The following is a 21,890-nucleotide window of genomic DNA, read 5'->3' as shown; positions in this document are numbered from 1 at the left end:
AAAGTAGAAAATACTAAATGAAAAAATATGTAATAAAGAGAAGAAAAGACAGGAAAATTCTTACTTGGAATCAATAAAAATACTGGCATTCACTTGTAATTATCTCTTTAGAGGCTCTTGAAACATCAGCCTGAATTCCAGGATAAGACTGGCTGAATTATGAGAACTTCGAAGAAGAAAGCTCTCTTTGCATTTGGAGGGGTGGAATCTAATGTTCTGGTCAGTCCTGTGCTTCTGGGTGAAGCACAGAATTTCTAGTAGAAAGAAAATATAGTCATGCGCCACATAATGACATTTCCATCAAGAACAGATTGCATATACAATGGTGGCTCCATAAGATTATAATAGTGTATTTTTACTGTACTTTTGCTATATTTAAATACACAAATACTTAGCATTGTGTTACAGCTGTCTACATTATTCAATATGGTAACGTGCTGTGCAGGTTCCTAGCCTAGGAGCAGTAGGCTATACCATTTAGCCTAGGTGTCTAGTAGGCTATACCACCTAGGTTTGTGTAAGTGCACTCTGTGATGGTCACACAACAAAATCGCCTAACAGTACATTTCTCAGAACGTATCCCTTCATTAAGCTACATGTGACTATAAAAAAGAATTCAGAACTGTCTCAAAGCCACCTCTCCACAAGAGCAGACTCTTCCTTAAAGAATAAGAATTAGTGCATAGTAAGGCATTTGAGGTCAAAGAAGTATATGCATAGGCACAGACACATCATCATCAAACTGCAGGAAAGAGGTTAAACATGAGATACTGTACACAGGGGGAAAAAATTGTGAATGTTGTCCCAGGATGACAGTTGATAAAAGGCTTTGAAGGGTAAACTCAGGTGATCACTGTGCATCTGCAGGAGAAAAGAACTCACAAGATAAGTCCTATCTTGAGGTTTTTCTTACCACTCTGAGTAGGAGAAACCTACTAGTAAAAGACTACTTTAGGGAAACGAATCAAAGGTGATCCTGGCACCATACCATGGCAGGCAGGGAGAAGACTAGGTTTTCATTTTGGCTCTCTTCCACTAACTTGTGGACCTTGGGCAAGACAATAACTACCCTGAGACTCAGTGTTCTCATCCCTAAAGAAGTGTTTGGTCTGTAATCTCCAAGATTTCTAGGGTTACTGTTCTGATTCTAGATAAGAGGTAGCGTGGAAGGGATACTATGAAAAAGAACAGCAAGATAGGACAGGAATTCTGCAAAGAAGAAGTGGTGGGCTTAAGACACTGGCAGAAGGAGAAAGGAATCAGAGTTGAGAGCTTGAGCTCACATTCAGGGGAGTTAAAGGATGCTAAAAATGCATCTGCATATGGTTTTCCGATTTTTATGGTGATCATTTTTCTGTATTACAGTTTTACATTTAAAGAAATGCCTTGGTGTACAGATGTCTGAGTGTCTGTGTGCTTGGTTGAGAGATTCTTGGATTCACTTAACTAGGGAAGGAAAAATGTGTTTGAATTGTTGATTATTCTTGCGCTCCCAATATTTAGACATCATCAGTTCCCACCCTTTACAGAAGACTTGGGAAACTAATGGAAGCCAGTTACCCATCTTTGACAGCATTTGCAGAGAGGAAAGAGGAATATGAAATATTTAAACCCATTCTTTCCAGAAAGACTCTCAGAATCTAGAACCACGCCATATTCTGGGTTTAAAGATCTGGAAATGCTTATTACTGTATTTGAAATAAAAGTGCATTTAACAAATGTAGTCTTAGTCACTCCAAAATGTATACATTGAATTGGGTGAGGGAGCCTAATTTTTAACGACCTTTGATTTACCACTTCCTTATGTAATGTAGTTAATAAAACAAGCAAAAGATTCCAATATCTCTTGAATTTTACTGGGCTGTGGAGTTATTGAAAGCACAGAAAATAAAATTTTCGTCTCCACTTTCCCTTCCCTCCCTCCCTCTTTCTTTGTTGTCTTCCTTTTTTTCAGATCTTTTGCTGTTGAGGAGTCCCACCCATCCTGTGTTATTAGCTTCCTGTTAACTGTTCTCTCCACCCTGCATGGGAGGGGTCGTCACAACAGCGATTTTTAAACAGTTAAATTTAGACCTTTTGAGTTAACTCTTCTGGTAGTTTGTGCTCCCAAGAGAACCTAGCACACAATGTGTCTTTTCAAAGATAACTGTTTTTGAATGTTCATTGAAAAGATTCTAGAGTAGTCATTCATCATTTTTCCAGTTACACTCAAATAGCAGATGTTAGTAGACATGTTATTTTTATAAAGAATGAACAGATGAGGCCGAGCGAGGTGGCTGAACCCTATAATCCCAGCACTTTTGGAGGCCAAGGTGGGCAGGTCACCTGAAGTCAAGAGTTCAAGACCAGCCTGACCAACATGGAGAAACCCCATCTCTACTAAAAATACAAAATTAGTCTAGTGTGGTGTCGCATGCCTGTAATCCCATCTACTCAGGAGGCCAAGGCAGGAGAATGGCTTGAACCCAGGAGGCGGAGGTTGCAGCGAGCTGAAATCACGCCATTGCACTCCTGCCTGGGCAACAAGAGCAAAACTCCATCTCAAAAAAAAAAAAAAACAGATGAAGAATAACTTTGTATCTCCTAAATAAATACTTGAATAGAATGCTACATTGTAGTACAAACAAAGTAATACAAACAATACTATTTGTAGCATAGTGATTTGATTTTGAAAGTGGACCAATCAAAGTTCAAGCCCTAGTTTTACCTCTGGAAGCTTTGTGACCTTAGGCCCTGTAACCTTTGTCAGCCTTTTTCCTGTCCTGTAAAGTGGAGATAATAATAGCACTTACCTCATGGAGTTGTGTCTGGTACATGGGTAAGCACTCAGTAAGTGTTAGCTACGTTATTGGCAAAGAATCAGCCCTGTTAGCCATTTAATATTGTAAAATTGAAGATCAATAATATGCTGACTTGGAGGCATTTTAATTACCAAAATAGAAAAAGACATTACTTTCAAAGGAAAATTAAACTTCATTATTTCCTGGGACTTGTTTCTAGGTTTAGAAACTTCTCTAATTAATTTTGTACATGTCATATTTTTTAAAATCGCAAAGTGTTCTTAAGTTTTGCTTTAGAAAATTCTAGAGTGGAAATAAAATTATCACTGAGAGCTTACAGAAATAACTCACTAACATTTTTAATGTAGCAAAATATGTTTTTAAAAATCAAATGGATTTGGATTTTTTTTTTTTTGTAAGACAGTTTCACTCTCACCCAGGTTGGATTGCAGTGACAGGATCTCACTGCAACCTCCACCTCCTGGGTGCAAGCAATTCTAATGGATTTTTTTTTAAGTGATACTGTTGATTTTTGTCAAGGATTCAGAGAAACTTTCAAACCCTAATGTAACTTGGTATGTAAATTGATATACCTTTTCTGGAAGGCAGTAATTATCAAAAGCCTCATTCTCCTTGACTTAGAGTTTCCTAAGAATTTGTCCTAAAGAGATAGCGGTTCATAGATTTATTTATAATGATGTTTATGGTACTTTTTTTTTATAATAGTGGAAACATGGAAATCTAAATGTTTAGTCATAGGGCACTAATTAAATCATGATATGGACATGGGGTTAAATACAGTTATTAAAATATTTTAAGTATTGTTATGGAGAAGAAATGATTACAATTTATTAACTGAAAAAAATGCTTTTTAGTGAATATTCAGTATAATTCCAGTTTGCTAAGTAAGACTTGTAATGGTTGGAAAAGTACTGGAATGATAGGCCTGTTAACACTGTTCTTTTCTGATGATACATTAAGATTTTTATTTTCTCCTTACCCATATTTTTATTTGTCCACAATAAAATATATCACTTTAATGGTTTTAAGATTACTTTAAAAGTCCAGTAAAAAGCAGCAGAATCTGTGTTCTTGAGGATCTTACCACCTGCACTACTAATAGAGCGTCATAGAGCGTGGTGTGGTGTCACATTAGTGACAGCAAGCCTAGTCTTAGTTGCTGGTTTAGTGACCTTAGGTGAGTCATTCATTGTTTCTGGGTGGTGGTGGTCTTGTTTGAATGACCTCTGGTTCTTTTCAGTTCTCTTTTTTTTTAATATATATATATATTTTTATTGTACTTTAGGTTCTGGGGTACCTGTGCAGAACATGCAGGATTGTTGCATAGGTACAGACATGACAATGTGGTTTGCTGCCTCCATCCCCCTGTCACCTGTATCTGGCATTTCTCCCCATGTTATCCCTCCCCAACCTCCCTACCCTCTGCCGTCCCCCCCCAGTCTCCCCCCAAGAGACCCCAGTGCGTGATGCTCCCCTCCCTGTGTCCATATGTTCTCATTGACCAACACCCATCTGTGAGTGAGAGCATGCAGTGTTTGATTTTTCTGTTCTTATGTCAGTTTGCTGAGAATGACGGTTTCCACATTCATCCATGTCCCTACAAAGGACACGAACTCATCGTTTTTTATGGTTGCGTAGTATTCCATGGTGTATATGTGCCATATTTTCCTTGTCCAGTCTATCATCGATGGGCATTTGGGTTGGTTCCAGGTCTTTGCTATTGTAAACAGTGCTGCAAAGAACATGCATATGTGTTTATAATAGAACGATTTATAATCATTTGAATATACACCCAGTGATGGGATTGCTGGGTCAAATGGAATTTCTATTTCTAGGTCCTTGAGGAATTGCCACACTCTTCCACAATGGTTGAACTAATTTATACACTCCCACCAACAGTGTAAAAGTGTTCCTATTTCTCCACATCCTCTCCAGCATCTGTTGTCTCCGGATTTTTTAATGATCGCCATTCTAACTGGCATGAGATGGTGTCTCAGTGTGGTTTTGATTTGCACTTCTGTAATGACGAACATTTTTTCATATGTTTGTTGGCCTCATAAATGCCTTCTTTTGAAAAGTCATATCCTTCGCCCACTTTTGAAAGGGTTTGTTTTTTTCTTGTAAATTTGTTTTAGTTCTTTGTAGATTCTGGATATTAGCCCTTTGTCAGATGGGTAGATTGCAAAAATGTTTTCCCATTCTGTTGGTTGCCGGTTCACTCTAATGATTGTTTCTTTTGCTGTACAGAAGCTCTGGAGCTTAATTAGATCCCATTTGTCCATTTTGGCTTTTGTTGCCAATGCTTCTGGTGTTTTCGTTGTGAAGCCCTTGCCTATGCCTATGTCCTAAATGGTTTTGCCTAGGTTTTCTTCTAGGGTTTTTGTGGTGTTATGTCTTATATTTAAGTCTTTAATCCATCTGGAGTTAATTTTAGTGTAAGGTGTCAGGAAGGGGTCCAGTTTCTGCTTTCTGCACATAACTAGCCAGTTATCCCACCACCATTTATTAAACAGGGAATCCTTACCCCATTGCTTGTTTTTGTCAGGTTTGTCAAAGATCAGTTGGTTGTAGATGTGTGGCGTTGCCTCCAAGGCCTCTGCTAGTTCTTATTTTCTGTTACTCCACAGAAGTCTTCCCTGCTGATGCTGTGCAGCCCAAAGGAGATTGCACCCCATGTTTTACCCAGTGATAACTCTCTGAGTCACAGGCAAAGTAGTCAGTAGAAACAAATATGCCTTCTTAAAATTAACACAGAAACATCAAGCCCTTAACTACAATGAAAATTTCACAGCACATCATTGCAGTGGAAAATTAAGCACATGTTTCACGAAATAAAAACAAGATTTCTTTGATTAGAGAAACCATTATGTACTCAGGAAGGAACTGTGCCACCAGCCTGTCTTCTCCTCAAGGCTTGTTGTTTTCACATAGAGCTAAATGCCTGGGCTACCAGAATACAGAGGTACTTCACACATTCACATGCCCTAAGCTTTGATATACCTAACAATTCTTAAGTGTCAAAAGATAAGCCAGTCTGTTAAATACAAAATTTTAACACACCATTAAACTAAATTTTACTTTTTCAGTTCAGTACTTCAAAGAATACTTAGTCCTAATTTGTACTTTCTTTTCTGTTAACTTTCTGATAGTACAATAAAGTTGTAAAACTTTCTTTGAAGTTGGAAATTAAATTTTAAGAATTGAAGGTATAGGCCTTATCATGGTTTCTAAGTACAATACTCTCTTGGTATGAATATGTTTAATTGTTTTTCTTCCCTGGTTAATGATAGGATAAGTGCAAACTCCTGTGGGAAAAGAATGCATTACTTTAAAAGTTAATGACAAACGTATAATAATAATATTTTCAAATACATTTAGGAAAGAATTCAGAGCCTGAAGCAGAGTATAGATTTCATGGCTGACTTGCAGAAAACTCGAAAGCAGAAAGACAGGACAGACACCTCGCAAAGTGGAGAGGACGGAGGCTGCTGGCCAAGAGAGAGAGAGGACTCTGGAGATGCCGAAGCACAAGCCTTCAAGAGTCCCAGCAAAGAAAATAAAAAGTAAAGGATCTTTGGGATGTTAAGGTCAAACTGTCTTCTTCAAGCCTAGTAAGGGGGAAAAATACTGATTTGGGGCCTGACTTGGGAAGACCAAGTGCCTGCCAGTGTGTCCGTGGTGGTGGCTTTTGGCATGAAAGTCCATTTCAGTGGTATGATACCCCTCTTCTCATACAAAGCACTGTATGGGATTGTCCAAACACAGCTCAGAAAGCAGTTCTAATATGTATTCTTTTTGAAGCAGTTTTAAAACTATAAAAAATCTTTTGGGACTCATGTGATCCGTGAGTTTATTTAAATAGAACTGTTTGTTTTTTAAAAATGCATAGTCATTAACTCCTTCCATAAAGGAGCAAGGAGTTCAATGGGAGCACCATCACTGCTGCATCTTAAACAGATGGGCTGTCACTGTATCATGCCCATGTTTTCCACCCAATGTCACCTGGTGGGAGTAACACTGAACCACTGGTCCACCCAGGCAGCCACCTGTGCAGCTGACAGCAGCCGCATCTGCCCACTGACACCACTGGGAGTGAACCCTGACCGCCCAGCACCTCACTGCCAACTTTGGGGGTAGAGTTGTAGTTAGCAGTTTGGGATTTTTGCTCTCATAATGCAAAGAAAGTAAACTAGTGACAGGTTTCTTTTTTCTGAGACTTACACGTTTTACCGTTTGTTTTGAATTTAAATTTTAAAAATCAAACTTTAAAAGAACAATGGTATATTCTTTTCCCTTCAAAATAATGTTTGAGGTAGAACGAACTTTTTGAAAGTTCCCAGAAAAACTTTTAACACAAGGAACACTGGACAGAAAAAGGTAGGGAAATAACATGTCAGGTGTGCCTTACTGTTTCTATTTGTATTAGAGATCTTTAACAGGTCATCAAGGAAATAAGTTTTAATGGTGACTGTAGTACAGATGTCTCCACTTTAGTTGTGTTTAGAATTCATTTTAATGTTTTCATCTTATCTTTTTTTTTTTTTACTTAGTATTAATGTGTGTTTTCAGGAAAGACAAAGATATGCTTGAAGATAAGTTTAAAAGCAATAATTTAGAGAGAGAACAGGAGCAGCTTGATCGCATCGTGAGGGAATCTGGAGGAAAGCTGACCAGGCGGCTTGTGAACAGTCAGGTGACTGAGCTTTTCCTTTCTTTTCTCTTCCTACTTAGTTGGGACATCTGAAACTTTTAGTTTTTAAATTGCTTGCATATTTTTAATCCATACCTGCCATAGAGTTCTTCATCAGTATAATACTGAGCAGAAAAAAAAAAAAAAAAAAAAACAGACAGTTTCTTACAATGGGTTTATCAGGGTGTTAAATGCATTTTCAGCTCATGATATTTTCAACTTACAATGGGTTTATTGGATGTAACCCCATTGTTTTCTCCCTTTCTGTAGAATGTGTCTTTGTTGATAGTTTCTTTGGCTGTTCAGAAGCTGTTTAGTGTAATTAGGTCCCAGTTGTGAATTTTTGTTTTTGTCACATTTCCTTTTGAGAACTTAGAAAATTTTTTGCCAAGGCCCATGGCCAGAAGAGTATTTCCAAGGTTTTCTTCTAGGATTTTTTTAATTTGAAGTCATGCATTTAAGTGTTTCATCCATCTAGAATTAATGTTTGTATATTGCAGGAGGTAGGAGTTCAGTTTCTTTATTCTGCATGTGGTTAGCCAGTTTTCTTAGCACCATTTATTGGTCTTTCTACCTGGTTTATTTTTGTTGACTTTGTCAAAGATCAGTTGATTTTATTATGTAGCTTTATTTCTGGGTTCTCTGTTCTGTTCCATTGGTCTGTGGGTTGTTTTGTTTATTTGCACTTGCATCATGCTGTTTTGGTTATTGTAGTTTTGTGGGGGGTTTTGTTTGGTTTAGTTTTGAGACAGGGTTTCACTCTGTCCCCCAGGCTGGAATGTGCAGTGGCACAATCTTGGCTCACTACAACCTCCACCTCAGGAGCTCAAGCAATCCTCCTGCCTCAGCCTCCCAAGTGGCTGGGACTGCAGGTGCATGACACCGTGTCCAGCTAATTGTGGTATTTTTTGTAGAGATGAGGTTTCATCATGTTGCCTAGGCTAGTCTCAAACTCCTGAACTCAAGCGATCTACCCAGCTCGGCCTCCCAAAGTGCTAGGATTACAGGCGTGAGCTGCTGCGCCTAGCCTATAGTATAGTTTGAAATTGGGTAATGTGAGCCTCTGACTTTGTTCTTTTTGCTTAGAATTGCTTTGGCATTTCAGGCTCCGTTTTGGTTCCATATGAATATTAGAATAGTTTTTTCTGAATCTGAAGAATGATGTGGGAATTTGTTAGGAATAGCATTGAATCTGTAGATTGCTTTGGACAGTATGAACATTTTAACAATATTGCTTCTTCCATGAGCATGGAATGTTTTTCCATTTGTATCATCTATGATTTCTTTCAGCAGTGCTTTTTAGTTCTTCTCGTAGAGAGGTATTTCACCTCCCTAGATAAATTCCTAGGTATTTTATTTTGTGTGTGGCTGTTATGAATAGGATTGCATTCTTGAATTGGCACTTAGCTTGAATGTTATTGGTATATAGAAATGCTACTGATTTTTTATACATTGATTTTGTATCTTTACCAAAAATACATTTTTCTTTATATACTCTATAGAATTGTTTCTCTTATATCTAGTAATTTTAATCACATATATTAACTATTTTAACTTTTAGTGACCCTAATTTCGAGTAAAAACCCTAAGATTACTTAATAAAGTATGACTTTAAGATCTAAAATTACTGAAGAGAATTTTGAAACAACTAGTTTTATTTGTCAAGGATTACTAAAGTTGCGTGAACTAGAAGACATATGAGCCAAATTCTTCTTTCTTTTCTTTTCTTTTCTTTTTTTTTTTTTTTTTTGGATAATTTATTTAAGCACTTACTTTTCTTTGGTCAATTGATTAGAGCTCTTTGATATATTTTAGTAGTGCTATATCACATACACATACATGTATAGACATGCAAACACACAAAAGCAGATCTAGATTTATAGGATTCTTCATTTGCCAGTTTTCACTTTCTCTTCCCCTCTTAGACTGTTAGTCATTTCCAAAGTCATAACAAAGTAGATGAAACAAGGTAGAAAATGTACACCTCAAAGGCGTAGAACCTAAACCTAAACCCCATTACCTGAAAACAAGATTGCCAGAAGGAGGTTGCAGTGAGCCCAGATTGCGCCAAAAAGTGTCTTCTTTTCGACTTAGCTTGTTTCCTTATTAGATTACTGGTTTCAAGGGGGAGCCCTTTAAGAAACAGGGCCAAGAAAGCATGTAGCTTTTAGGGCCTAATACTTACTGGAAGACAGGTTTTAGATCACCCCAAATCACTGAGTCCTGGGTCCCCAGAAAGCTAAAGAGATCAGGTAATACAGTACAGAAGAGAGCAGAGTTCTAGATCTGAGCAGAATCTGTCTGCTTACAACTGTTGGTATTCTGTGAGGAAAAAGAGATTATTCCCAAAAAGAGGAGTCTTTGATGCCTTTTCTGTTTACGTCAAGGGATCACAGGCTGTCAGAAATTCCTTTAGATTTCTAATATGGCATGGAGGGTGCCAAGAGGAAGGAGGGACAGGCAAACAGAACTCAGTTGACTAAGGCATTTTTCAGAGCCATTACAGTGGCCTTAAAACAACAGACATACACGTGTAGCCCAAGTAGCAGTTTTAACTGAGCTGACTTTTGAATATAGAGCTCTTTAAAATATATATATATTTTTCCTAATTGTAATTCCTACTCAAGCTGTTTTGCTTCTGCTGCTAGTTGGGCTCCTGTTGCCAAACAAGCAGCCCACAGAAGTGGCCATCTTGCTTCAATGGCTGCCGGCCGCCCTTCCTGAACACAGTGCGATGGATGGCTCTCAGCCAACAATCGCTCCAAATACACTGGCATTTTCAGGGCATTCCTGTATTCATGCACAGGCTTCTAAAATGTGAGCCACACCACTCCACATGGAAGTGGCTGCCACCTGGGATTTCCCCCACAGATCCTTCCTTCCCTTTGCCCATTTCTTGGTCCCTCAGTCCCTGGCTAGCTCCCCCCAGGTTCCATTGTGGGTGGGTCTATCCACACCTGCTCCAGAGTTCAAGGAAGCTGAGAGGCAGAAGAAGGAGACTGACAAACGTAGTTTCTAGAAAGAAACACTTAACAGGGACTTAGGAACAGAAGCCATGTCTGTGTCTTTGGTGGGTAAGATGGTGGGTCCCCACCCATATTGGTTTTAAAGCCAAATTGGTTTATGAATGCCTTTGGGCAAGCCACTGCCCTTACCTGGTCTGTAGTAGCCTCCTTTTCTGATAGACGAGGGAGAACTAGGTGGCCTTAAGGACCCACAGAGCTCTTGAGAATTCTGAGATTTTCCTCACCTCCATTTCTCTAGCCCATCAGCCCCTATATACATAGAGGTAGGTGTGAAAGTTAGTATTCTGAGTTTAATGATTAACCACCTGTAATATTAGTTTGGTTAAAATAAGGCTTTGTGGTTTGCTACATATATGAATGTGGTACAGGCTGAGCATCCCTAATCCAAAATTTCAAAATCTGAAATTCTCCAAAATCCGAAAAGTTTTGAGCTCCGACATGATGACGTAAGTGGAAACTTCCACACCTGACTTCATGTGACAGGTGCACAAAATCATTTAAAATGTTATATAAAATTACTTTCCAACTGTTTCTTTAAAGTGTATATGAAACATAAATGAATTTTATGTTCCATCCCTAAGATATTATATATGTGTAAATATTTCAAAATCTGGGAAAATCTGCAATCCACAACACTCTAGTATCAAGCATTTCAGATAAAGGATGCTCAGCCTGTTTGTATAAAACAGTTCATTCCATCTGAATACTTGGGTCATTGCAGTGTGAATTTGAAAGAAGAAAACCAGATGGAACGACGACATTGGGGCTTCTCCATCCTGTGGATCCCATTGTAGGAGGTAGGATCAGAGGAAGACTGTGCGTAAACTTGATACTGTTTGGCAGAGAACAGTAACCTGGGTTAACATTTTAAAGCAACAAGCTTGAATATTGATCAGTCTCACTGTGTCATTATGCACAAAGAATCTAGCTAGACAACATGTATTTCATGGTAACAGCTAGCCTAACATTCACTTCATCTGAAGTAGGTACAGTATATCAAGTTTTCCTTCAAATTCAAAGTGCCTGAAATATTTTAAACCCACCATTAACAAAGCCATAACTTTTAGATAATAATTTCTAGCCGTGGTCTTAAGAGACTTCAGTATATACACTCAGTTTAGAGGTATCTCATACCCGCAGATTATGACCTTGTAAATTTAACTGACCGCTTTATTTCAGTGAATAAATGAATGTGTATGCCACATAGTGCCTTAATGATAATGGAAGGTGTATGCTTAGTGACATCGCATCTTTCACTGTGGCCAGTAGAACGTTTGTAAAGATTGGAAATCTATTTTGGAACCTCAGTCATCTTTTTGTTTTCTCAAATGATGTTTTAATGGAGATAATATAGGTTATATTTTGAAATTCGATATAAGAATTAGAACTTTTTGTCACTGGTCTGAGGGGGGACTTGTATTCTGATAGGCAAATGTGAGAATGTTAACTTCTTCAACAAATATTTATATTCATACTGTCATAATGAGAGAAGTAATTAGGAATGTGAAAATGAATAATGACAGAATTCCTACCCTTAAGGAAATACTCTCTGATATTTATTGTTTGCTGTGAACAAGGTGCTGTCTTAGGAGCTGGCTGTATAGTAGAGAACAAAAGAGAGAGACAGGAGTCCCTTTCCCTTAATGTCTATGGGGTCGGGGGAGGAAGGCTCACATAAAGAGAAGTCTGTCCATAATTAGTCCTATGCAGGTATGTGTCGATCATGAATAAATACTAAAAAGGAAAAGGACAGCTGTGATTGTAACGGCAGATACCTACCTAGTGTTTGGGGGTCAGGGAAGGCTTCCTTAAGGAGGTGATGTTTAGGTTGAGTAAGGGGTGAGGGAACAGAGCACAGCAGGTAAGAAAACCTTGAAGCAGAGAAGAGCATTTGAAGATGGAAAGAAGGGGACTATTAATGTTCTGTAAACAAGGAGAACAGTAATAGGAGAAAAGGAGATAGTGCTGTTTTCAAAACAAAACTCAGTTTTTACTTTGATGCAAACTTTTTGTAGTAGAATTTTATATGATCATAGGTCAAAGAATGCCACAGGATTGAGAACATTGCTCTTTCTCCTGCAGCTGTGGTGAACATTTGGTGTTAGGAGATGCAGCTAACTGATGTAGGTGACACCTTAAGATCTGCTGCTTATGCAGCCAAGTGTGTGGTCTCTTTCTTTAGTCTGGTTTCCTGGGTTTCCAGTTTCTGGGACATAATCAAATATGACCAAAGCTGACTTGGCTCCCCATATGCACAACTCCCTCTGCAGGCCACTGTCCTGGTTTAAGATAGAAGACAGCCCTCCCTGTTCATCTTCTCAGCTTCAGTGTCCAGTACCTGTACCCATTAGGAAACCAAATTCCAGACTCTTCACTGAGAAGAAGAGGAAATCTGATTTAGATGTTCAGTTGCTTAGCAGTGTCTTCACCACACTGGTCACTGCTAGTGGTAGCCTCCGTTGCAGGTGGATTGTTTGATACAAACTCAGACTCTTCTTCAGGAGAGCAGATGTCCCTCTGTTAGATAGTATGGGAGACCATGTCTTCTCCTGACAGCATCCTCTGGGGTCCCCTTAGGTGCCCACCCATGATTTCTCTATATTACATATTCCCTGTTTCATCACAGAGATTCATTCCTGGGTAACACCTGTTCTTGTTGCACTAAAAGTATGCCTTTCATAGACACTCATTTATCCTTCATGAGTTAGGAGCCCTTTTGTCTTTAATGCAGGTGTTTTCCCTCTTTTACTAACCTTTGTACTGGTTAACTTTCATCTTAACATTAAAAGCCGCCGCTTTTAAAAGTTTTCGTGGCTTTTGTTTTTAAAAAAAACCTAATTTTTTAAGTGACATGTACATGGTTATAAAGAATTCCAGGAAGCAGGAGAGTGTAATGAACAGGTCTCAGTTTTGGTCCTGGACATATTTCTGCCTGTCTGAGCTTTGAGTTTCTTATTTTGAAAGTGGGTGTAGTAAGGGCTTCCCAGCCTCCTTCACGGTCATGCAGATGATATGCAGTGGTGTGTGCAGAGTCACACGGCAGAGGGCCCCATGGGTCATGGCCACATAAGCCTCCTTCACTGTGCTCAGTTTTATATTTTAGAGCCAGGCTACTGCCCTGTGAGACTGGGAATGACAACTGGAAGACTTCAGTCTGGAGTGAATACTTTGCAGGGGTTCAAAGAGGATAAAAGAAACAAAGTCACTCCAGGTGAGGCTTCTGCATAGGAGTCATTTTTTTCTCTTCTCTGTTTTGGGATATTAGGGAAAGGAAACACAGTTATGCTTTATTCACTAGGTGGGCACCAATGTCTTGGTGGTATTTTTGTAACATTAATTAGCTATTTCATTAACTTCAGAAGAGACTGGAAAATTGGGTATTAGTATTCAAAATGACTTTTGTTCTTTCTCGTTCCTCTCCCTCTCCCTTGTAGGGAAGAATTCACTTGAATGTAACTGTATAAGTACCTGTTTGGGAGAAAATATCTTAGATTTGCGAACCAGTCAATGAAGTAGTAAAGTTAGGAGGGAATAAATAATCTTTTAGTAAAACAAGAAAATAGATTGACGTACAAGTTAAAGAATAGTGTTACAGTATTTGATTTTTTCAACAGTGTTATATTTGAATTATGGGCCCTACAGTTCTTACGCACCACATTATGACTCCACATTTGCAAATATCAGCAAGGATGATTCTGATTTAATCTATTCAACCTATGGGGAAGACTCTGATCTTCCAAGTGATTTCAGGTGAGTTTCCAGTTAATATTCTGATGACATTTGTTTAAAAATATTGATGTACATACTTGATCTGTGGATAGACTGACAAAGTTGGCTAAGCGGTAAAAAAATCACTGATTTTTTTTAGCTGGCAGTAATGGATTCATAGTTACTGTTATCCTTTAGTGGAGAGAGAGAGCATGTCTCCCTTGATACTGGCATCTGCAGTATTTTAATTTTTTTTTTTGGATGGAGTCTCGCTGTGTTGCCCAAGCTTGAGTGCAGTGGTGCGATCTCAGCTCACTATAACTTCCGGCTCCCAGATTCAAGTGATTCTCCTGCCTCAGCCTCCCAAGTAGCTGGGACTACAGGCATGTGCCACCGTGAACAGCTATTTTTTTTTTTCTTGTATTTTTAGTAGAGACGAGGTTTCACCATATTGGTCAGGCTGGTCTTGAACTCCTGACCTCTTGATCCACCTGCCTCAGCCTCCCAAAGTGCTGGGATTACAGGCATGCACCACTGTGCCTGGCCCCATATTTTAATTCTTAGAAAAATATATTTTTAAAGATACTGTGTACCTCAGCCAATACTCAAGTTTAGGAACTTGTTACTTTAAAATGTTCATGTACCATCTGCTGTATTATAACATGTCATGTGTCAGTGAGTTATGGTCCGAACTTGACCAATTTGGGAACCCACAGTGCATTTTCCCCAAAATAGGCAGGACAGGATGGCTCAATTCCATAGGCAACCCACATATAAGCCTTTTTGACCAGTCACATGCCATGTAGACTCAGCCATCCTTTATTGCATGTTTCTGTGGGAATATCATCTCTGTGTTCTGTTTAGGATGCTGAGCAGTTTGGATCCTGTCAACATGATGAGATTCATCCTGACTTAGCAGGATTCTGGCTCAGGATGGGGCACTGAGCTTGGGTTATGGCAGATAGGTTACTGGATATTATTCCTTCTTAGCAGTAGTACCTTGTTAATTTTCATTATGTATACGAAATTTACTCTGTAGATTCACCAGTCCTCTGCTTTTCTGACAAAGGGGAAACCTGTACATTAGTACGTGTAGTTTGGTTGTTTTTTTATAAGGTAGGGGTCCTTAAGTCAGTTGACTGTAGTTTCAGATCAAGCCATCTAATCTTTTAGACTTCATCAGTTTGAATGACTTCTTTCTGGATTATGCATGTATGCATTCCACAAACAGGGATTGTACAGGGAAACAACACTGGCAAAGGCCCATGTCCTCCTGTCAAATGATGACAAGTGCTTTGGAGAAAAGTAAAGCACCAGAGGAGGAGGGAGTAGTGCTGGGGCTGAAAGAGGGGTACATTCTTAAATCGGTCAGGAATGTCTGTTACAAAAGGGAAGTTGAGCAACAACTGAAGGACATGAGGAAGCAAGCAGTGCTGCCACCTGAAAGAGCGTTCCAGGCAGTGCAGGAGCTGTGCATATGGCCTGAGTGGGAGGCTTCCCAACACTCTTGAGGAACAGCAGGAGGAAACAGAAGAGTGCAGGCACATGGCTACGGAGGGCTTCAGTGAGAGTGGGTCTTTGTAAGGCCTTGGAATTTCATTCTCAGTGAGATGGACACTACTGGTGGATTGTGAGAAAAGTGACCCAGTCCAGCTTATCATGTTTAAAGGATCACCCTAGCTACTCTTGGAGAATAGACTGTAGAGATGCAAGGGCAGACTTTGGGAGATGAAAAATGGACTGGGGGAGTAGCAGGTGAGGTGCTAAGAGGGCTCAGTCATCAGCCAGTAGGATTTCTTTACTGATCAAAGTGGGATATGAGAGAGAGAAGTTGAGGCTGACTCCAGGGTTTGTAGACTGAACCTAGAAGGCTGCAGTTGCTATTTACTGAGAAGGGGGAGACTTTGGAACGTTACTTAAGGGGGAAGATGTAGCATTCCAGTTTTTGATTTTTTTTTTTTTTTTTTTTTTTTTTTTTGAGATGGAGTCTTTACTCTGTCTCCAGGCTGGAGTGCAGTGGCACAATCTCGGCGTACTGCAACCTCTGCCTCCCAGGTTGAAGGGATCCTCCTGCCTCTGCCTCCCAAGTAGCTGGGACTACAGGCGAATGCCACCACACCCAGTTAATTTTTTTCTATTTTTAGTAGAGACGGGGTTCCATCATGTTGGCCAAGATGGTCTGTTTCCCAACCTTGTCATCCACCCGCCTAGGACTCCCAAAGTTCTGGGATTACAGGCATGAGCTACTGCACCTAGATGGATATTTTAAGTTTAAGATATCTGTTAGACTTCCATGTGGAGCTCCAAAGGGTGTGGTCCAAACTGGAGGTGTAACTTTTGAGAATTTTTGATCCTACGTGAAAGTCCTGAGGTGAAGTCGATCACTGTAGGCAAGAAGTGAAGGAGCAGGGAGCAGAAGATCCAGGGACTGCGCCTGTGCCCCTGTCACTGAGGTGTCAGTTTTCTTGGGAGCATTTCATTTCCACTTTGTTCTTGATATTAATTCTCTCATGATGATGTTATTGCTAATTAATATGTAGATACCATGTTATGTCTAGGCAGAAATTTGACATCATGATGTATAACCGAGAGCATCTAATGGAAACAGTTGGCTCTGATAGGAGGCTAAAGCCCGTGAAGGTGATTCATGGAAGACTTTCCTAACTCTTTCTTGCAGCATCCATGAGTTTTTGTCCACATGCCAAGATTATCCATATGTCATGGCAGATAGTTTCCTGGATGTTTTAACAAAAGGAGGGCATTCCAGAACTCTACAAGAGTTGGAGATGGTAAGAACACTGCTAACGAAACAGGGTAATTTATTATCGACTCTCAAGCGTTAGTCATTCAGTGTAATGAAACCATGGGATTAACCAGTATGATAGCTGAATTCCGTAGCCCTGAAAGACAGCTCAGCCCAGGTGGAGGCCATGGGTGGACAATGAATGGAAAGGAATAACTTAGCTACCAGGATCTGTGAGGGCCTGAACATCATCCTTATCTCCTAATGTTGGAAATGTACTCCTCAAAAATGGGGTTTACAACTCAAAAGTCAGTGGGTGTTGTGTCCCCTAATAAAGAAAGTTTTGCTCACTGGCCTGAAACTAAGTTGGCTAAAATGATAGGGAATGGCCTTTCCTTATGCAGTAATAGCACATCAGGAGGAACCTCAAGTTAAAAAGTAAAAAGCTTCCTCATTGCTCTTTAACACTTGTAAGCTATCTCTAGTTCAATTGGAGATAGCTCATAACCTGGAATCATTCAGTTTTGGCTCGAGGATTAGAACCAGAAAATGTTCCTACTGAGTTGATCTCTCTGGGTCCCTTGGGCCATTTAAAAATAAAAAATAAAAAACAGTTGATCTCTAGAATGTTCCTGTCACCATAGTTAGAGGAACTCTGTGTCTCTTGGAGGTCTGACTCTTAATGGTGACTGCAACTGTAGTGCTGGTAACTGCTCACAACTGCACGTATGGTTGCTGGGTGAGCTATCAACAGAGCCAAGGTCAGTGCCTTGGTCAGGCTCAACGATGACTGCTGTAAAGTATTTACACTTGGACCGCTTTTGTCACACTACCTAAAACATGAAACATCTTAAAAAAAAAAAAAAAAAAAATTTTTTTTTTTTTTTTTTTTTTTTTTGCCACATCCTATCAATTAATCTGAATGAATTAATAGTCTGACTAAAATTGAATATTTTTCATTTGGATGAATATGGCAATATGTTTTCAAAATGTTAAGTGTCTCTGTCCTTCAATAGAACAGTTCCTTTTCTCATAATTTATTCTAGAAAAAATGAAAAGTTACATACATATATTGTTTATAGTTTTTAGAAATTGGGAATTTGTTAAATAACTCACAACACAACCTTTCAAAGAAAGATGGCATCATTGATTGATGTCCATGATATATTTGTCTCTTGTTCCTGTGTACATTATCTCTAAAGAACAAGATTGGGAAACTTTCACATTCTCTGTAGCATTTGATTATTTTATAGTAATCCTCTGCTATCTGTGAATATTGCTCTGTTCATGCATAGTAATCCTTACAACTCCTTCTTGTCGGGGATTTTTCTGATGAAAACAGACACCATTTACGTATTTATAAGCTATTTATCAAATACCTTCTTAAACATGTATATAGCTTTTGATCAGGCATGGAAATAACTTAACGTCACCAATAATAAGTACGCCAGCTCACAGAATACTCTCAAAATGCTAAGAATTGTATTTAGTCATTTTGGCCTGAAAAATTATATTCCACTAGTCCATATTTTTATTCGTTTTCTCTTGCCAAGAAACTCCTGACAGTTTTCTCTTTTCCTTGATTTTGCCTTCATGTGTTTTCCTAAAAAGCTGTTTTTCTTTATCCTTACAGTCATCGCCTGAAGATGAAGGCCATACTAGGACACTTGACACAGCAAAAGAAATGGAGGTGATTGTATTTTACACTTTATGAGAAATATTTAAATGGAGAACAAGGGGAATAAGAAATCTTGAGAATGGGAAGGGCCGTTGGGTAAGAAGTGAAAAGATGAGTGAGTAGAGTTTTAAGGCCCAGCTAAAATGGCAGACCATAAATGCATACCAATGCCAAGGTGTAGACAGTTTCTGTCCACTACAGGTTTTGAGCCCATATGTAGGTAGAGAAATCAGGTGTTCAGATCGGTGGAATTGGAGAGCCATACCATAGTATAAATGGAACCATTTGCTTTTGGTCGCTTAATATCTGGGTTGATCTATTGGCGTCCACCACCACGCCGAGCTAGTTTTTTTGTGTGTTTTTAGTAGAGACAGGATTTCACCATGTTGGCCAGGCTGGTTTCAAACTCCTGACCTCAGGTGATCTGCCCACCTAAGCTCCTCAAAGTGCTGGAATTACAGGAGTGAGCCACTGCGCCTGGCCAACGCCATCTTTTTTAAGATGTTGTTTGTCTCCTGCAATACTGACAGCCTAGTTTGGAGGCCTGGAGAAGACCCACGAGGTATTTCAATAGGAATGCAAGTATATGGACTGGATGGGCTGAAATAGTCTTTGAGTCTGGAAAACACAAGGCATTGTCATCACCAAAAGCTCTTCACAGTTGAGGCAGCAACAAGGCTCTTACCACTTCATCTTTAGAATAGTTGCCATACTAAACAAATGATATAAATTGTATAAGATGCATCATTACATTACACAGAAGTATGGATTTATTGAATACTTGTTTGTGCCAAGATTTGGAAATAGCATTTTAAAAGGGTGATCTCGAAATTCATTTTCTTTAAGCATCAAAATTAGGACTCCAGAGTAAATAGGTGGAATAACTTTGCCTGTAAACACACACCATCTGAGTAATTTCTAGTTAGCACTGTCATGGCTTAGCAAGCTCCAATAATTGCCTGTTTTTCCTTTTGAAGCAGATTACAGAAATAGAGCCAGCAGGGCGTTTGGACTCCAGTACTCAAGACAGGCTCATAGCACTGAAAGCAGTAACAAACTTCAGCATTCCAGTTGAAGTTTTTGACTCTGAAGGTGAGTGTCTCCAGAGGGTTTGATTGAAACACTGCATGATGTAGGCAGTCAAGACTTAATGTCTCATAAGTACAGATTAACATAGCCATTCACCACAGGAAGATCTTGGCTAACTAAGTTAAATGAATGGGTATGGTGTGTTGATTTCATTTGAAGGGGATTACTCTTTTGAAGGGAGAAGGCTAACCAATAATTAGCAAAGCCGTAGAGCCTAGGAGTCAGTTTACTACACAAGATCAAACACAAGTGTGTCTGCTTTCTTCAGTGTGTTCTTTTTCTTACCACACAGAAGCTGAAGTATTCCAGAAGAAACTTGATGAGACCACCAGATTGCTCAGGGAGCTCCAGGAAGCCCAGAATGAACGTTTGAGCACCAGACCCCCTCCCAACATGATCTGTCTCTTGGGTCCTTCATACAGAGAAATGCATCTTGGTATGTTTTGCCTCCTGTAAGAGGAGAGTCAGGGGATGCTTCAAAGAAAAAACTTCTGAGTACAGTGGCGATAGCACTATAGAGTAATGCGGATGTCAATCCCAGGGACAGTTTATTTTTTTACATTTTATGCATTTACTGTTCTTTGGGATGCCCGAAAATTATCTAAAGGAATCATGTTTCAGTACCTGAACTATCTTTGTTTTTCTTTTTAGCTGAACAAGTGACCAATAATCTTAAAGAACTTGCACAGCAAGTAACTCCAGGTGATATCGTAAGCACATACGGAGTTCGGAAAGCAATGGGGATTTCCATTCCTTCGCCCATCATGGAAAACAACTTAGTGGATTTGACAGAAGGTGTGTGCCCTGTTTCTCTGGGAGAGCGGAAAGCTGTTGTGACTATAGTCATTCCTCAGTATCTGTCCAGGATTGGTTCCAGGCCCCCAGATTTGGTATCTGCCCCACAAGGATACCAGAATCTGTGGATGCTCAAGATTGTAACAAAATGTATTTTCATATACCCTATGCATAACCTCCTGTATACTTTAAATCATCTCTAGATTACTTATATACTTAATATAATGTAGTTAATATACTGTGTTTTTTGTATCTTTTTTCATTGTAGTCTTTAATTGGGTTTTTTCCCCAAGTATTTTTTGATAGACAATTCGTTGAATCTGCAGATGTGGAATACATGGATAAGAAGAGCCAACTGTAGAAGGAACATTTGTCTTCCCTTTTCAAATAACACTTGAAAGATTTTGTCTGTTTTTAATGTATAAAATTACTCTTAGTTTTCTTTCCATCTTGTTTAAAGAGTTAATAAAGATTTCATGTATGCAGGAAAAGCCATAGTGATAGCCTGGTAATGCCCCTAGTCTTCAGCCTTGGATGTGGTAAAGAGGGGCTCTCATTATACTTCTGGATGGCAGCTTGACCTTCATGTCCCCTTTTTAATTAAAAGGTAAAAAAAAAAAAAAAAAATGCTGAATTAAGTGGTGTCTTTTTCTTTCAGATATTGAAGAACCTAAAAAGACGGATGTTGCTGAGTGTGGACCTGGTGGGAGTTGAGGCCGCCTGGTATTTGATTATATATTATGTACATACTTTTTCATTCTTAGAAATACTTTTCAGAAGATATTAAATATTTGTAAATTGTGTTTTTAATTAAACTTTGGAACAGTGAATTTTAATGTTCCAGAGGCTGGACTTGTATTAGGTAATAAAGTTGGACCTGGGACTCATCTTGGTGATATATACAAAAAGCCCTTGGAGGGAAGGAATGTGCTTGGGGCTATTGCCATACCTGGGCAGCATTCTTTAAAAATAGGGCCTGCCCATGCTTCTTCCTTCACAGACAGGACCATCACTAAGAAACGTTCTTAAAACGGCCCCATCCAGTGAGATTTTCCATTATACAAACATGTTTAAAATAATTTTAGAATTTACTAGTGTGGTTCTGCCCTTGTGTGGATAATCAGGCATCTCCCACCACCCCACCCCCCCAAAAGCACACTGGGAGTTTTATAGCACTGTCACACGGCTAGTGTTCTTTTTTTGTTTTTGATTTCCATTTTTTGAAGAGTTACTTAGTACTATAGCAAAGTAATAACTCAGGTAAGATCAACTAAATATTCCTTGAATACATCGGAATTACCAGATTACCAGAAGGTTACATTTGTATTTACTATTTATCTGAAATACAAAGGTTTGTACT

The 21,890-nt window shown here is 39.1% G+C and overlaps 1 protein-coding gene across 4 annotated transcripts in view; it reads left to right on the top strand.

Annotated features, from left to right (window-relative positions):
* BRD7 (bromodomain containing 7) overlaps window positions 1–21,417 on the top strand; it is a 40,855-nt gene extending 19,438 nt beyond the window's left edge. The window contains exons 7-17 of one of the 4 annotated variants that reach the window (XM_032255685.1): window positions 6,180–6,364; window positions 7,371–7,494; window positions 11,239–11,314; window positions 13,621–13,728; window positions 14,132–14,267; window positions 16,903–17,014; window positions 18,602–18,658; window positions 19,624–19,738; window positions 20,028–20,171; window positions 20,387–20,530; window positions 21,189–21,417. In XM_032255685.1, the coding sequence (XP_032111576.1) occupies window positions 6,180–6,364; window positions 7,371–7,494; window positions 11,239–11,314; window positions 13,621–13,728; window positions 14,132–14,267; window positions 16,903–17,014; window positions 18,602–18,658; window positions 19,624–19,738; window positions 20,028–20,171; window positions 20,387–20,530; window positions 21,189–21,244 (1,257 nt within the window). In that variant the 3' untranslated portion in view covers window positions 21,245–21,417. The remainder of the gene's footprint in view (window positions 1–6,179; window positions 6,365–7,370; window positions 7,495–11,238; window positions 11,315–13,620; window positions 13,729–14,131; window positions 14,268–16,902; window positions 17,015–18,601; window positions 18,659–19,623; window positions 19,739–20,027; window positions 20,172–20,386; window positions 20,531–21,188) is intronic. The other 3 variants (XM_032255686.1, XM_032255689.1, XM_032255688.1) reach the window with 3 other exon arrangements.
* The last annotated feature ends 473 nt before the right edge of the window (window positions 21,418–21,890 follow it).

This window comes from Sapajus apella, unplaced genomic scaffold, assembly GCF_009761245.1.
Source record: "Sapajus apella isolate SASKATOON/1434 unplaced genomic scaffold, GSC_monkey_1.0 scaffold90, whole genome shotgun sequence".
Lineage (NCBI taxonomy): Eukaryota > Metazoa > Chordata > Mammalia > Primates > Cebidae > Sapajus > Sapajus apella.
The sequence above is the reverse complement of the archived record's forward strand: the minus strand, read 5'-3'. Positions and strand labels throughout refer to the sequence as shown.